Genomic DNA, 16,716 nt, shown 5'->3' on the forward strand with positions numbered 1-16,716 from the left:
ACCGGATAGTGTAGAAAAAGCCGTCAACAAGTGGCCAGAATACATGGGAACTCCTTAACTACTGTTTCATGAAGTTGGTTAAGAGAATGCCAAGAGTGTGCAGAGCTGTAATGTATAACACTGGGTACCATAAGATATTTAACATTTTTGGTACATAATTCCCATACTTCCATTTGTGTTATTTCAAAGTTTTGACGACTACTTTTATTCTAAGATGTGGAAAATTTTCATAATAAAGAATCAGTAGATGTGTCCAAACTTTTCACTGCTATTGTATGTAACTTTAAGAGTTGTTTCCTGAGGATATATTATCTTAAGAATACAACAATTTTAAATAGTCATACTTTTTTAAGTAACTTGATCCAAGACTACATTCTAAACCAGGGGTATTCAGTTACATTTCCAAGAGGTCTGGTCTCGACATTTCCATCCCACCAAAGGTCCGGACAATAATAACTTTCATCACAACGTATCATAATAACGTATCATTTCGTAGCCATTCTGACTAATGACAATGTGTAAGAAATGCAAAAAAGATTTTATAAAAAATGTTTATTATAAATTTCCAAGTTGGCAGCAATAGTAGCCTACTTTGTAAAATAAGAAAAAAATAAATCATAAATCAACAGTCAAAAAGTCTCTTAATATCTGGGCAAGAATGAGGACATTGTGGCCCAAAGACAACCAAAGTAGTGAACTATGGGGGATCTTCTACCGTTTATATACAGTACTGTGCAAAGGTTTTAGACACTTGGGAAAAATGTTGCATAGTGAGGATGTCTTCAAAAATAATGACATAAATAATTTTCATTTATCAATTAATGTCATACAAGGTCCAGTAAACATAAAGCTAAATCAATATTCGGTGTGACCACCTTTGCCTTTAAAACAGCACCAATTCTCCTAGGTACACCTGGACACAGTTTTTCTAGGTTGTTGACAGATAGGATGTTCCAAGCTTCTTGGAGAATTCACCACAGTTCTTCTATCTATTTAGGCTGTCTCAATTGATTCTGTCTCTTTATGTAATCTCAGACTGACACGATGTTCAGTGGGGGGCTTTGTGGGGGCCATGACATCTGTTGCAGGGCTCCCTGTTCTTCTGTTCTAATCTTTTCTATTTGCAAAAGTAATGTTTGGGAGTCTAACATTTATATTTCCTATTGACACACTAAAGCTGAAAATATAAATAACCATCTTAAGACAAATGCTTTTGTGAAACATTTTATGTGCCTTTTGCACAGTACTGTATAGCCTATATACAGTATAGTAAACAGTACAGGAAAGATACCATATGGAGGTTCAGGGGTAACCCCTGAGAGAAAATGTTGGTAATGTAAAAGTCTTAATGAACCATTTTATATTTTCCTTAAAATGCAAATCTACCTCAAACAAACAATGTACGTCTAAACAGTGCAGTTTAAAAATACTGTTTGCTATAGTTAAGTATAAATGGGCTGACTATCAAATAGGCAATGGAAATGTTTTTCATCATAAGGAGAGAACTCGTAATTTCAAAGTTTTGTTTGTCTTTCTTGCCATCCATGAGATGATGTTATCTCTGACTCATTTTCACGAATCACTATAATTATCACAAAATATAAAAAAAAAAAATGTCTGTTTATTATCAATAGGCTCGAAACATGTTGATTAACAAAGCTAATTTTAGACGGGGGAAAAAAGTGTTTCTAGTCAAATGGCACTCTGGAACCACAAGAAATTGTCCCGTCACAAAACTTGCTTAGTTAGATGAACCATCGGAGTCATGTCAGACACATAAAGATTTTTTCACTTTGCTTCATTCTCGTTTTCTGCAGTGTATTTTAGCGAAAGATGCCGGTATCCATCTATATTACTGCTCACTGTATTTCTCCACTATGGTCTCCTGTCCAGCTCTACTATGCGGTGGCTCATGTCACGGGCCGGGGGAGAGAGGCAACTCGTGAGGAGCGTGAAAGGGCATAAATGAAGAGTGTTCGGTGCTAGAGAAAAACATTATAGGATATAGTGCTTGCGGTGTACACAGCACCATTATTTTGTATAAAGTGTAGAAATGTGAGATGGGGCAACCATTGTCATGATGTATTGCGGTCTGGATAGAGCCAATCCAGGTTCCGGACCGCGGTCCCCTAATTGGTGGCCGCTTTTCTAAACAGTCTGTGACCTTTGGAAGAAAAACAATTATATTACACCATAACTATTTTGAACATACATCATTACACAATGCTTTTCACCACGAAGATGTAATGCAACGTATTTAGTCCATGCATTATAAAAACTCACAGATGCTCTCATGTTGCCATTGTGTGCTGTCAAATATTTTGTTTGTTATTTGAGTGTGATCGCTCCTCTCTGTCTTCTCTCCCCTTAGGTTCAGCCACTCTGCACGCATGGCAGCAGTTAGCCCAGCCCCACCTGGGTGGCCTCCTGGACACCCGGCCAGGCGTGGTGACCAAGGGCTTCCGCCCACTGGAGCTGGATTTGGAGGAGGTGTACCAATTCACAGACCTGGAGGAAGACGAGGCAGGACAGCATTCCCAATCCATCATCTCTACCTCTGTCCTGGGTTCTCTTCCCTGCTCACCTGCTTCCAGACGACTGCGCACCAGCAATTGCAATAGCCAGGAAGAGCAGCTCAGAGAAAACGGAGGGACCCCTGGAGTGGGGCTAGACCGAGTGGAGGCAGGAGAGGAGGAGGTTTCATCTGGTGAGGGACCCTCATTACCCTCTACCACTAACCCTCAGGACAGGCTTTGGGGGGCTGGGAACATAACACCCCTCTAAAAACAGGCCGATGCCCCAGTGGAGACCCCCAAACCCCAATTGTACTGCCTGTGAAGGTCTGGGATGAGCTGGTTCTCTCCCTGTTCAGCTGCAGGCACACACCCACTGCACACCAACCACTACCTCACCTGTGAAGAGAGCTGCCATGTTCTTTTGAGTACAGTCATTTTTTAACCATTTTACTATCATTCTGTCTGAAAATCATGTCTCTGGCTCCTTACTCTGATACTGAAAATGAGAATAGCAGTTATGGAAGTTAGAAATAAATTCTTGCTTCATGAAAGTACTGCCAGCAGATAGATATTCTCAGTAATGCCATTATGTGAGGTGCATTAGTGTATGATTCGAAACGTTAAGGGCATGACTGCATTTTAGGGTGACTCAAACAAAGAATGTGTCCAAGTCATATTTCAACCTGAAATCAAAAGAAAATATGAAATTAAATTTTACATAAAGGAAAAAAGTCATCTATTTTTAAGGAGATATTTGCGTTGTGACTGGGGATAGTTCACCCAAAAATGAAAATTCTCTCATCATGTACTCTCTCTCATGCCATCCCAGATGTGTATGACTATCATTCTTCTGCAGAACACAAACTACGTTTTTTTACAAGAATATCTCAGCTCTGCAGGTCAATGCAAGTGAATGGTGACCAAAATTTTGAAGGTCCAAAAATCACATAAATGCCACATAAAAAAAAATCCATATGATTCCAGTGGTTAAATCAATATCTTCAAAAGCGATATGATAGGTTTGGGTGAGAAACAGATCAATATTTAAGTATTTTTTTTACTGTAAATCTCCATTTTCACTTTCACAATGTGAAAGTGGGGCTTTATCCTAAAAATGGATTGAAATGTTTATCTGTTTCTCACCCAAAGTGATTGCATCGCTTCAGAAGACATTGATTAAACCACTGGAGTTGTAAGGATTACTTTTCTGCTGACTTTGTGATTTTTGAAGCTTGAAAATCTGCTGATATTTTGCCATTTTGCGATTAACGGCATCAGCTGATAACCGTGTTTACTTGACCGATTAACAGAAGTGTTAACATTCCCTTGTTTCAGTTCATGTGTATCTACTGTATATCGACCATCCTGCTCTCTAGATATCAGTATCGGCATCGACCGTTGTAAAACCCATATCAGTCGACCACTACAATTAAGTACATTTTCCAGTTCATTACTACAGTATGCCCGAATGTATTTTTGAGTTTGTTTGTAATTATTATTCTCAATGATGATTTGCTTACATTCTTATTACTGTAATACTCTTCTGGAAATCATACTGTCTGGACAATTAGTCCAGTATTAAATTTATTTAAAAAATCAGGGCAGCAGTGTAACAAATACTACCAGAATGTAAATATAATATTTATATATAATATAAAATAAAATAAAAAATTTCACATTAGAGTAATGGGAATTAATGGACATCTGCGTAATTGTCGTGAATAATGCAAAAAAAAATCGTAATGGTCCTTAAAACAAACTTCATAATTCGTATATTTATCAATTGATATTTTTGGTGAAAAATGACCTGGAGATGTTCTTGAAAGGCTTTGTGAGATTTACTTACAAATAGTTATTTTACAATAGTAATAGGCCTATTCTATTATGTCTATGAATAGATGAAGCAGAAATGAAAAATAAATTATTTAAGAGAAAATATAGAGCTACTCTAGGCTGGCTAGACTCAATTCTCATTCTCAGCCCTCAGGAAATTCCTCCCTCAATTCCTTTTGTTCGTTCAGGACTCCTCTCAGTTCAATCTCCTTTCTTACCTGCATTTCCACAACACTGTCACAAAGTATGCCTGTGTATGTGGGTGGGTGGGGGGCATTCTCCATACACAAAAGTTCACCTATGCTAACGTCCATTCCTAGGGCAAAGAGTGTGAAGTTTGTAACTGAACTGTACAACACACATACACATCCCTAGATGCATTTACAGTTACAAACATCTGACAGTCCCAACAGGAAGCCCCAGCATGTAACTAACATCCAGCCAAAGGTTAAACTGTGTTTTACAGGATCAAGTGTCAGAGTTCTATTAAAAACAGGGAAGCATGAGTCGCAGTCATGTGTGAATATTCTTACGTCACTAGCCACAGGGTCACATTCACACCACAAACACACACACACACACACACACACACGTGCTTTTAAAGTCAGGATTGTCAGTTTTTTATTTATTTACACATCAAAGGATAACTCAAATTATCTATAGAGTAAAAATGCCCCTGTTGTAAATTCCTGGTTTTTTTTTTTAACCTGTTATCTAACATTTCATATATTTCGTAGTGTTCTGTTCTAAGGCTGTCTGGTGATGGGTTTACTTTTGGGTTAGTGCCTGTGCTCAGAGTATTGTTAAATGTGTATAAGTGTTTTTGAATACTAAAATTAGATCTGAAAACAATGAATGTCAAGAGAGCACTCCCAACAACTCCAAAATTTAAAACAATTATATCAAAATCTACCTTGACGGTCAACAGTAGAGAGCTATATATTCTAACACAGGGACTGCACAATTATTTACAATGTATTCTAGCAGAGTGTTTGTTTACAGCTATTTTTGTTTTTGATTGTTGATTTGATTTTATAGGTAACAGCCATATTTCCCCATTTAGAATTGGAAATAAAATAAATTTTATTTATTTATTTATTTATATTTATCCCCTTTTCTCCCAATTTGGAATGCCCAATTTCCACTGCTTGTGGTGGCGCGGTTACTGACCTCAATCCGGGTGGCGGAGGACAAGTCTCAGTTTCCTCCGCTTCTGAGACAGTCAATCTGCACATCTTATCACATGGCTCGTTGTGCATGACACCGCAGAGACTCACAGCATGTGGAGGCTCATGCTACTCTCCCCGATCCACGCACAACTTAACCACGCACCCATTGAGAGCGAGAACCGCTAATCACAACCACGAGGAGGTTATCCCATGTGACTCTACCCTCCCTAGCAACCGGGCCAATTTGGTTGTTTAGGAGACCTGGCTGGAGTCACTCAGCACACCCTGGATTCGAACTCCAGGTGTGGTAGTCAGCATCAATACTCGCTGAGCTACCCAGGCCCTAGAATTGATTTTAGCTAATTGATTCATTTGACATAAATGGACAAGACACTGTATGGTTTTTAAATGGTCAGAAATGTTTTTGTTAAAATAGATATAAAAAAAGGACAGTGAAAATTAATTCCAGTGGGCAAATATTACCCCTTAATGAAAATGTGACACTGTTGCACACACATACATGCTGGGCACTTAAAGTCAATTCACGTTTCTATCTGCAGAAAATTGTATTAACCAGCTGCTGTAAAAATTTGATTTTGCTTGTCTCTAATAATAATGTAATTCATGATTTGATCTTTCCTCTTTCCCACTGTTCTCTTCTGCTGTATGAATCTGTTTAAAACTGCATCAGGATAAGTCATGCGACCACACATACAGTAATCATAATTCATGTGTATTTTTACTTAAAAAACAAGATTGATGATTAAAATTCTGCTCGCACTTTTTGAGCACAGTGATAGCTTGCAGTAAGTCAAATTTCACTGCATGAAGTCTCAGAATCTGAAGCAGTTTTAACTTCCTTTATGTGTTTTAATAAGTGTGTTTTTGCATGTCATTGTATACTGATCTTAGTCTCTCCTCTCTCACTCTCCCCAGTTCATTTCCCTGGTAAATGTATGTCTCACACCAGCTCTACGTACACCTTCACCACCTGCAGGATTCTGCATCCTTCAGACGAACTCACCAGAGTCACACCCAGGTAAATACTGATTTACCGCTCTCTCTCACCACTGGAGCAATCAATGTCATTGTATACTTTGCACCTGAATCAATGTAATCAATGGCCCTGTCCCAAATGCCATCATCATGCCTTCCGAGTCCATGCTTTGGTGACGTAATAACACATGGACTGTTGTGTGGGTTTGGGGCGGCCTATTGGTCTGATGGACATTCCAGATGCCCAAGTGAAGGTCTCGAGATCTCAAGTCCACATCGAGTGCACCATTTGGGACAGGGCTTATGATTCTTGTCTCTACAGCAACCGTACAATTGTTTGACTGGCTCTCTGCAGGTCATATGATGAGGATGAGGAAGCGGCTCTCTATCATGTTGTTCTGGTGGCAGGTTTAGAGCACACTCACTAAACAGCGCCCCCTGGGGGTGAGAAGGAATAGCATGACCAGCCTGGTCCTAAAAAGGAAATTGTGTCATGGAAGTGTGCTATTCCTTTAACCAAGCTTAAACCACTCTAATAACTGTTTTGTTTGAGGCTCCTTAACCTAACATCAGAATCAGTGCATTTTTGTGAAATACAGCAATATGTCTGGCACCAACAATCATGCCATTGTCAAAATCTAATTTTCTCCACCATTCTGATGGTTGATGTGAATATGAACTGAAGCTCCTGACCCGTATCTGAATGAATTTATGCACTGATCTGCTGCCACACGTTTGGCTGATTAGATAATCGCATGAAAAAGAAATGGTATAAAGATTCTGAGGTTTGGAACATCCCATTGTTTGATGTCACCAGCCTGTCAATCTGTACTGTAAAGAATTTGCCTTACAGTAGCCCCAACTGGACACTTAAGCTACAGTTAAAAATGGGTGATTGTCAATAACACGATAACAAAGATGGCACAAGCACACTTTTCAAGCAAAACATTTAACAAAAAGATGTTTGTAAGGTTTATATGATAAAACAATAAATATACTGTTCCAAATTAGGTATTTGGACATATTTGGGTTGTTAAACTAAGAGGAACGTCTTGGAATTAGTTGGTTAAAAGTAGTTGCTAAAATGGCTAAGAAAAGTGAAGGAACATTAGTTTCGAGAAAAGGTCTAGAATGATTTGTTTGCAGTATATGACAAATTATCAAACCAGTTGGCATCTGCAGTGACATTCATACATTTTTAAATGTATTTTAAGTTGGGTCACTTTATGTTGTATTTCTGTAGCAAATGAAATTAAATCAAAACTCAAACATATTCATCCCAATCAAAGTGCCAACACACAAACCACATTTCTCCAATGAAGAAAACTTTCTGGATTTGGATTAAATTACTTACAGCACTCTCAGATTTTGTTTAATTATGTTCTGAAAGTTGCACCAGCCATGCATACGTTATAACTTAATTATAACCAAGTTATTATTTATGCACTACTAATTTTTTGATGGTTGCACCATTAAACTTAAGTGAAACATAACCCTCCGTATTAATTAAATAGTTATGGAAGCCTCCGATCAGGTGCAACAGTTTGAATAAAATGCAGACTGATTAAATGACATCAGTGAGCTCATGTTTTGCGTATGTTTTCCTTGAGACATATGTGATGACTTTAACATAAACATACCTTTACATTTACGAGAACATTGTTAAACAAAGACTTCTTAGTGGCTTTTCAGCATGAAACCAGTCTAAACGGTGCACTTTCCGGCATGCTAAGTTTAAAAATATTCAACATTTATTGGATATTAAAATGAATAATTGTTCCATTTTTCCAGTCTGTTGTATTAGAATTATGTAACGCCCCTTATTAACACTAAAAAAGCTGAGTCACTTGGCGCATCATGTCCCGCACAATAGAGGCGGTAGAGAAATTGTTTGATACAGGAGCCGCATTGGGCTTTAAAGGAATAATTCACACAAAAATTAAAATTCTCTCATCATTCACTCACCCTTATACCATCCCAGATGTGTAGGACTTTCTTTCTTCAGCAGAATACAAATTAAGATTTTTAGAAGAATATCTCAGCTCTTTTGGTCCATACAATGCAAGTGAATGGATGCCAAAATTTTGAAGCTCCAAAAATCACATAAGTCAGCATAAATGTAGCCTAATCTATGTGACTCCAGTGGTTAAATCCATGTCTTCAGAAGAGATATGATAGGTTAGGTGAGAAACAGATCAATATTTAAGTAAATTTTTACTATAAATTCTCCCCCCTGCTCAGTCAATCTCCACTTTAACTTTCACTTTCTTCTTCTTTTGTTTTTGGTGATTCACATTCTTCATGCATATCGCCATCTACTGGGCAGGGAGAATAATTTCTAGCAAAAATGGACTTAAATTTTGATCTTTTTCTCACCCACACCTATCATATGACTTCAGAAGACATGGATTTAACCACTGTAGTCAAATGGATTACTTTTATGCTTTTTGGAGAATCCTCTTCTAAAAAAATTGAAGAAAGAAAGTCATACACATCTGGGATGACTTGAGGGTGAGTAAAAGATGAGAGAATTTTTATTTTTGAGTGAACTAATTATTTAAGTAGCACATGGGGGGCCACACTGGCCTCCTTTTAAGATACAGTGTTCCACATTGATTTAGTTCTTGTATCTTTTAAGCCCAGAAAGAGTTATGTTCTCATTCTAATGCATGATGCACAATTTTCTGAAGTTTGTGACTGGTGGAATGTTCTGCCTGAAGTATTGCTCTACAGTGGTTGATACTTTTCTATCAGGCATTAGAAAAAACTTGATGAAGGCTATGCATAATTATAAATTATTTTATCATCTCTACTTTCCTGGTAATTTATTATAAAAATTAACACACACTCTACATCAGGGGTCAGTTTTATATAAAAAAAAACTAACAATATTATTAAAAAATAGTATTATTAAAAATTCCACTGTTTCTATTACATTAATACTTTAAAAGCTACTCAAGTTATTCAGCCAAAAGTAATGAGTGGTTTTCTCATTTCCTTGTTATTGTTGTTTGATTAATAGCCTTTATATGACATATTCTACTAGACCGCGCTCAATTTGGTTACTTGTACACTTTAAGTCTGACATTTTGATGCAAATATGCTTTTTGTCCCACTGTTAGCCTTCACTTTAGACCAAACTGATTGCATTTACATTAATGCCTCATCAAGACGGGCATTGGCAGAATTATAAAGTGTATTTGATCGTTTAGCGCACAAACATTAAGCCGCCTGTCAATCAAACAGCACGCAGCTACAGACGCCCGGAAATAAAGTCAATCTTTTATGTTTTATCTAGATCAACCAACCAGTGGTTGTCTTGTTATCGCGATCGATGTAATGAACACCCCTGTTCTAGATGTAGAACATAGGCTAAGTGTAGAAAATTACTCAAAAGTTTATCATTGATATTGAGGACATCTCTCTTTTCTTTTTTTTTTTTCAGATAAACATCAAGATTGTTTATCGCCCAGCCCTATTGATAACATTGCCTTAATCTCTCACATCAACCCAATAATCTCAGTGATAGATAGCTAAATTACAGGCTACATTATAGACACACAGAATCTAGTAAGCAGAAATATTAAATTTACCTCAATATGTTTCTTCAAATTAGAGGCAGGATTAATGCTGATATCTGGCTTGAGCAAGCTAAACTCACATGACACAGTCAAGCAATTGGTCTTTTTCACTGTGAAAATCCCTTTTAGGTGCGGCCGTGATGTTCAGGTGTTGAACTGTGCTTGAGGCATCCTCCAAATCCATAACAGTTTACGCCAGATCTACAGCTGCCATTCAGGTTTTTTACGTGTGATTTTATTTGACAGGAGTCAGGAGACTCTCCCTAGCCGATCATGTTGATAGATAAAAATAAAATGAGGACAGGGATGTAGCGAACACAGAGGGTGGGAAAATAGCGCATTAAAAGTACCGTTACAGCACTTAAAATGTACTCAAGTAAAAGTATTCAATTTTTAAACTACTTAAAGTACAATTCCTGGGAAAAACTACTTAATTACAGTAATGTGAGTATTTGTAATTCGTTACTTTACACCCTGGGAATAACGTAACCTTCAGTGTGGTGTCTGTCTGCTCTGGTCTCAGAACAGTTTGAAATGCACCTTATTTTCATCCTAACTCCCTATATAGCCTCTGAAAACAACATTTTCCAGCTTTTGGATATATCCATTGATTCTCAATGTGATAATGCTCAGTGAATGTAGGATATTTTAAGGAAAATTAGCCTATTGTCCACGTACGTGGCCATTGTGTTTAACAGCATGCCGTTTCGCGATAAATCACTAAAATTTTTAAAATGCCATATCAGGTGAAACTAGAGACTACTCTTTTGACACAAACAGGTTTTTGCCGTTTCTCCCAAAGACAAACTCAGCTGAGACTGGCACCATGTTGTTTTGTCATTACTCGATGAGTCAAAAGTTTAACCCTTTAATGACAGCCTAGAGTCTCCTGAACTGAGATCAGTCAGTTTAAATGATATTAAATTATGCATAGCCTATAGCGAAGCCAAAACGTAATGTCCACGCATGTGGTTAAATATATTATTTAATATATTAACTTTATTTTTACGTATCGTATTTCAATGGAAATGTCATTTATTACCACCGATGGTGAGACAAAAAAGGTTTGAACATCAACCAAACAAGATAAAACTGAAATTCGTGGTTTTCCAACAGTTCTGTTCACAAATTTAACAGCTGCTTATTGGATCAATAAATGCAAAAGTCATGCTATGTGACTTTGCTTTACGGAGAGCTTACAGTTTTAGAATTAGCTAAGTCTTGTGTTAAGAATTGGTGGTGCAACCAAATTAAGTGCTGACTTGGTTACAAACTAACTAGTAGCTGCTAAGCCCTTAGTATGAACTTTATGTCCCAACTAAAGTGAGACCTTACGCACTGCCGGTACAACCCTACCCAGCTGAATAACAAATGCATAGTTTGGCATGCTGCTTGTACAGCCAGACATTTACCAGCTAATCAAGTCTATCTTTCTCAGTCTGTTATCAGGTCCATCACTGGCCTCGTGTGTGATGTCCAACACTAGTCTGCGTTCAACCCCTGTGTCCACCCCCTGCACGCCTCGCCGCCTCAGCGTGGCGGAGAGCTTCACCAACCTCCGGGACTCTACCAAGACCACCAGTACCTCTCTGGGCCTGGTGCGCCTCCTACAGGAGAGAGGTATATCTGCTGCTGTCTATAACCCTTTCAGCTGGGACCGGGCTGACCTGGCCACTCCAGCAGACCCCGGCTCATCATTAACATGCACTGTCACCCCCACCCACCCGGGCTCAGACACTCTCCCCTCCACCCCTCCAAACTCACCAAGCAAGTCTAAACCCACCAGTCCTGTGTTACCTGTAGACTACAGCCCTTCAGATCCGCCCTACGAAACTTTCCTGGCATCGCGGCCAGCCAGTTCGATTCTAAAGGAAGTACGTGAGGCAGATGAAAGGTTTCGAACTGATTCGCAATGTCTGACTGAGGTTAGTGTACAGAACCTGCGACTGGTGGACAAAGTGAAGAGGTTTAGCCTGGCTCCCAGAACAGTGGTGACCTCTCCCATCGGGGGATTGCCAGTGCTGAACTCAGGAATGAGAAGAAACCGCAGTTATCCAGCTATGGTTGGGGCTAGTATGGCTATGAAGGGCCCGGGGCCTCCTACTGTGGACCTGCTGTTGGCCCCCAGGCCACCCAGACATACTAGTCTCAGTGAACAGTGAATGTTGCCTCTCTATCATCCCCTTTTGTCTTTTTTTTTTTTGTTAAAATTTATGGAAATACAGTATATCATCCTTGTGACAACTCAACAGTGCCTGTTATTAGAGATAATGATATTTGTATAGATTATTTTGTTATAACGACTGCTATAACAACTTCTATCTGTGTCTCTTTATTTCTTTGTCGCTTTCTCTCTCTGTCTGACCAACATACACAGTACAATTCATTCAGCAGTGTCATATTTTTTGAGCTTTTGTCCTCGTGTAGAAAATTGGCATTTTGCACTTGCTAGCTGCGAGCAAATGTAGCATATAGAGAGGAAAATGCAACAGAGAGGAAAATTCATGCCCCTCAGAGTAATTTCTCAATTAAGCACTTTTTGAATTTAAAACTACTCAAGGATAAGCAAGAAAGTGTCTTTTTTTATTATTATTATTATTGTTGTACATTTGGTCTGAGGTTTGATATTTCAAGATTTGTCAGTTTCATGAGGTTAAAATAAAGAGCACTGATAGCACCTTATGCTAATTGTAGTCCAGATATTAATAAACAATGAAGCCTTGTGATTTGTAAATCATTATTTGGTCCAATTTGACACTTCTTTATGACCATAATGTTTAGCTTTATAAGCCCTATTAATTATGGCGAAAATCTGTAAAAAAGTACTAGTTCAGCCAATTCAATGAATGTAACAATGTTTAATGTCTGAAATGGCATAATTATATGTTATATTGTGGTAGCAACAGTGTAATAACATAGCTCAGTGATACAACCTTTACTAGAGGGCACTGTTGACATGCATTGTTGTTAATTTGCACGTTAGCACATACTCTCTGCTCTGTACATCCTCTCAGACTAGTCAAAAGTCGACTGACTGAAATATTTCAGAGATAAGTAGACCACGGGGCTCACGGACTGTACGATGAATTGCAGCAGTTTGGTCTAAACTTGAAATATAATCATGTTGCTTTTAATGTCCTTTTGGGACAGACCAGCATTATTTATGTATGAGTTTGTGTGGACGTATGTACTTTACATTGTATAAATACATGGAATTGCAGTATCCATTTGCGACTTGATGGGAAAATTGCACAACTACACATTTCCTTGTTAAAAGGATGTTAGGTTCATCATCTGCTGTGGCTTTGGAACCTATTGAGTGAGATGTGTCGTGTAAAGTGAAGTGTGTACTGTAGCTTTAAAGATTATAAGGGTGCAATAGGAATGAAGTCATAGTGCCTGATCTTTTTATTATTATTATTATTTTTTAAAGACTTTATCATAATGGCTTCACCTGCCACAGTATGCACTGGCATAAACACTGTAACTATGATGATGTATTGACTTCCTACTGGTTTTAACCTAGTTGACAATGCAGTTGTAGGATGTACTGTTTGAAGGATGTATTATATTTGCTATAGTTGAAGAAGCACATACAGTTGCATGAGTCATTCTAAAGAAAAGGCCTGTGTGTTTTCTTTTAGTTGAAGCAAATGAGATTTGTCAAATTAATATGTGCGCTGTATGCGTGTGTGCATTTAATCAGAGCTTGATCTTTGTTAAATGTGTTTCAGAACCACAGCGGTATCTGCCATGACTGAACATTGATTTCAGTGGTGTGTTTATTACATCACATTACTGAAGGGATGTTTTACTTGTATATTGTAAATGGTAAATATGCAAAGAGTTTAAATATGCTAACTTTTTAAGAAAAGAACAAAAAACCTAAACTTGAAAAAAATAAGAATATGAAAAAGCGACATCATCTTGTCCAAACACTGGTGAAAAACAGAGTTTTTGTTCATTAATTTCAGAAACTCGCCTTTGCAAAGGGCCATCAATAAACCAGTTGAGATAATTGTGTGCCTGTTGTCTTTTTATGCACCAGTCAATGATGTTATAAGGTCTAAGTATTTTATCAAATTTAACATCCAGAGACATTAAATACTGTAAGTCAATTTCTGCAAGGCACACACACAGTCTTGTCTGCAAAAAAAGCTTTTGAAAATTTCCAGTTATTTCCCAGGAAAAAAAAGATAAAATAAAATGAACACATGTTGACCTTTTGTGAGGTCAGTAGCTGGGCAATTTGTCACACTGTACAGTGGCAAAAAAAAGTATGTGAACACTTTGAAATTACCTGCATTTATGTTTCAATTTGTCTTAAAATCTGGTTTGATCTTCATCTAAGTTACAATAATGAACAAATAATCTTTTAACTAATGACACAAATTATTTTATTGTTCTTGTACATATTAAATGTATCATTAAAAAATTCACAGTGTTGGTTGGAAAAATTATGTGAACCCCAAGGCTAATGACGTCAACAAAATCTAATTAGAGTCAGCAGTTGGCAAACCTGTCATCCAATTAATGAAACGAGATTGGAGGTGTGGGTTACAGCTACTTTAACCTCTAAAATGCACTCAAACATTTTGAGTTTGCCATTCACAAGAAGCATCTGTCTGTTCTGAAGAGATCTCAGAAGATCTACAATTAACAATTGTTGCTTTGCATAAAGCTAGAAAAGGGTTACAAATATAATCTCGAAGAGCTTAAATATTCATCTGTCCACAGTTAGATAAATTATCTATAAATTGAGATGATTTAGTACTGTGGCTACACACACTAGAAGTGGCCGTCCAGCCAAGATGACTCATAGGGCACACTGCAGAATGTTCAATGAGGTAAAAAAGAAACCTAGAGTGACAGCTAAAGACTTGAAGGATTTATTGGAACTGGTTAACATCTCTGTTCATGAGTCTACTATATACGGAAAACATTAAACAGTCCATGGCAGGACATCACGAAGGAAGCCGCTACTTTCCAACAAAAACATTGCTGCGTGCCTGAAGTTTGCCAAAGACCACCTTAACACTCCAGAACACTACTGGGAAAATGTTTTGTGGACTGATGAAACTAAGATTGAATTGTTTGGAAAAAACATGCAGCACTATGTATGGCAGAAAAAAGGGCACCGCATACCAACATGAAAACATCATCCCAACAACATGATTTGGGGCTGCTTCGAGGCCTGGAAGCTTGCCATCATTGAGGGAAAAATGAATTCCCAAGCTGATCAAGATATCCTAACATCAGGGTGGCTATGGGCTAGCTGAAGCTCAGTAGAAGCTGGGAAATGCAGCAGGATAATGACCCTAAAACTCTATGTAAATCCACTACAGAATGGCTTTTAAAAAAAGTAAATCCACCTTTTGGAGTGGCCAAGTAAGAGCACAGACCTTAACCCAATAGAGATGCTGTGGAATGATCTCAAGAGAGCCATTCACACCAGACATCCTAAGAATATGGCTGAGCTGAAGCAGTTCTGTAAGGAAGAATGTTCCAAAATTCCTTCTGAACATTGAGCAGGTCTAATCCGCAGCTACCACAAACACTTGGTTGAGGTTATTTCAGCCAGAGGAGGACTGACCAGTAATTAAAACCAAGGGTTAATTAACTTTTTCCACAGCACTGTGAATGTTTAACGGGATGTGTTCAGTAAAGACATTATAATTGTTTGTGTGTTGTTAGCTTAAGCACATTGTGTTTGTCTATATTTGTGACTTTGTTGAAGATGACCAATTAATGCAGAAAACCAGCTAATTCCAAAGGGTTCACATATTTTTTCTTGCCACTGTATGCACAGCCTGTTATACGCTTTTCTGCTAAATTTAAACAGTAACATTTATTAAACAAATCAATTCATGAAACAGCAAAAATCTAAAAAGTAAAAAAATAAATAAATAAAAAAAAAAACATTATTTTGGCCAACAAATATGTGAAACTTTCCCCAATAAATATGTGCCAACTTGCACAAACACACAAAACCTCTAGAGTCTAGAGAAAACACATTTCTGTAACTGGACTTCTGACTCAGTACCTAATAATTGCTGACATATAGTTCTTGTTACAATGTCCCTGTGTGATACCTAGACCTGGTACACTATCTAGCCAAAAGTTTGTGGACACCAATTGCTTGTGATTAAACATTTAATTTCAAAACAATAGGCATCAATTCCCCCTTTGCTGCAATAACAGTTTCCACTCTTCTGGGAAGGCTGTTCACTATACTTTATGTAGTAACATGGCTGCAGGGCCCTCCCCAAACTGTTTCCACAAAGCACACAATGCCATAGAATGCCACTGTATAGAGTAGCATTATGATTTGACTTCACTAAAATTAATATAGTAACCAAACTTATTAATTAGAAGGGGTGTCCACATCCTTTTGGCCATATAGTGTATCTCCTACATACTTTTACGTAAGAATGTGATGCACTTGTTGAGCACAAGAGGGCATGCTTCACCAACATTAATCATGCCTGCTCTTCTTAACAGAAAAATATGTTTTCGGCACCAAAACTATTCAGTACTGCTTTCCATTTGTATTCAGTAGTGACAGTACAGCAGTAGGACACCTTATACTGTTAGAAAAAGGGGGCCTTACATTCTACATGT

At 37.8% G+C, this 16,716-nt stretch overlaps 1 protein-coding gene across 6 annotated transcripts in view; it reads left to right on the top strand.

Annotated features, from left to right (window-relative positions):
- The window catches only part of trak1a (trafficking protein, kinesin binding 1a), a 59,831-nt gene extending 45,718 nt beyond the window's left edge, over positions 1-14,113 (top strand). For 4 of the 6 annotated variants that reach the window (XM_051721335.1, XM_051721332.1, XM_051721333.1 and 1 more), the window contains 3 exons: positions 2,372-2,707; positions 6,455-6,557; positions 11,534-14,113. In XM_051721335.1, coding sequence (XP_051577295.1) covers positions 2,372-2,707; positions 6,455-6,557; positions 11,534-12,257 — 1,163 coding nt within the window. In that variant the 3' untranslated portion in view covers positions 12,258-14,113. Of the gene's footprint in view, positions 1-2,371; positions 2,708-6,454; positions 6,558-6,869; positions 11,475-11,533 lie in introns of those variants that run through there. The other 2 variants (XM_051721337.1, XM_051721336.1) reach the window with 2 other exon arrangements.
- The last annotated feature ends 2,603 nt before the right edge of the window (positions 14,114-16,716 follow it).

The sequence above is a fragment of the Myxocyprinus asiaticus genome, chromosome 16 (genome assembly GCF_019703515.2).
Source record: "Myxocyprinus asiaticus isolate MX2 ecotype Aquarium Trade chromosome 16, UBuf_Myxa_2, whole genome shotgun sequence".
Taxonomy (NCBI): Eukaryota; Metazoa; Chordata; class Actinopteri; order Cypriniformes; family Catostomidae; genus Myxocyprinus; species Myxocyprinus asiaticus.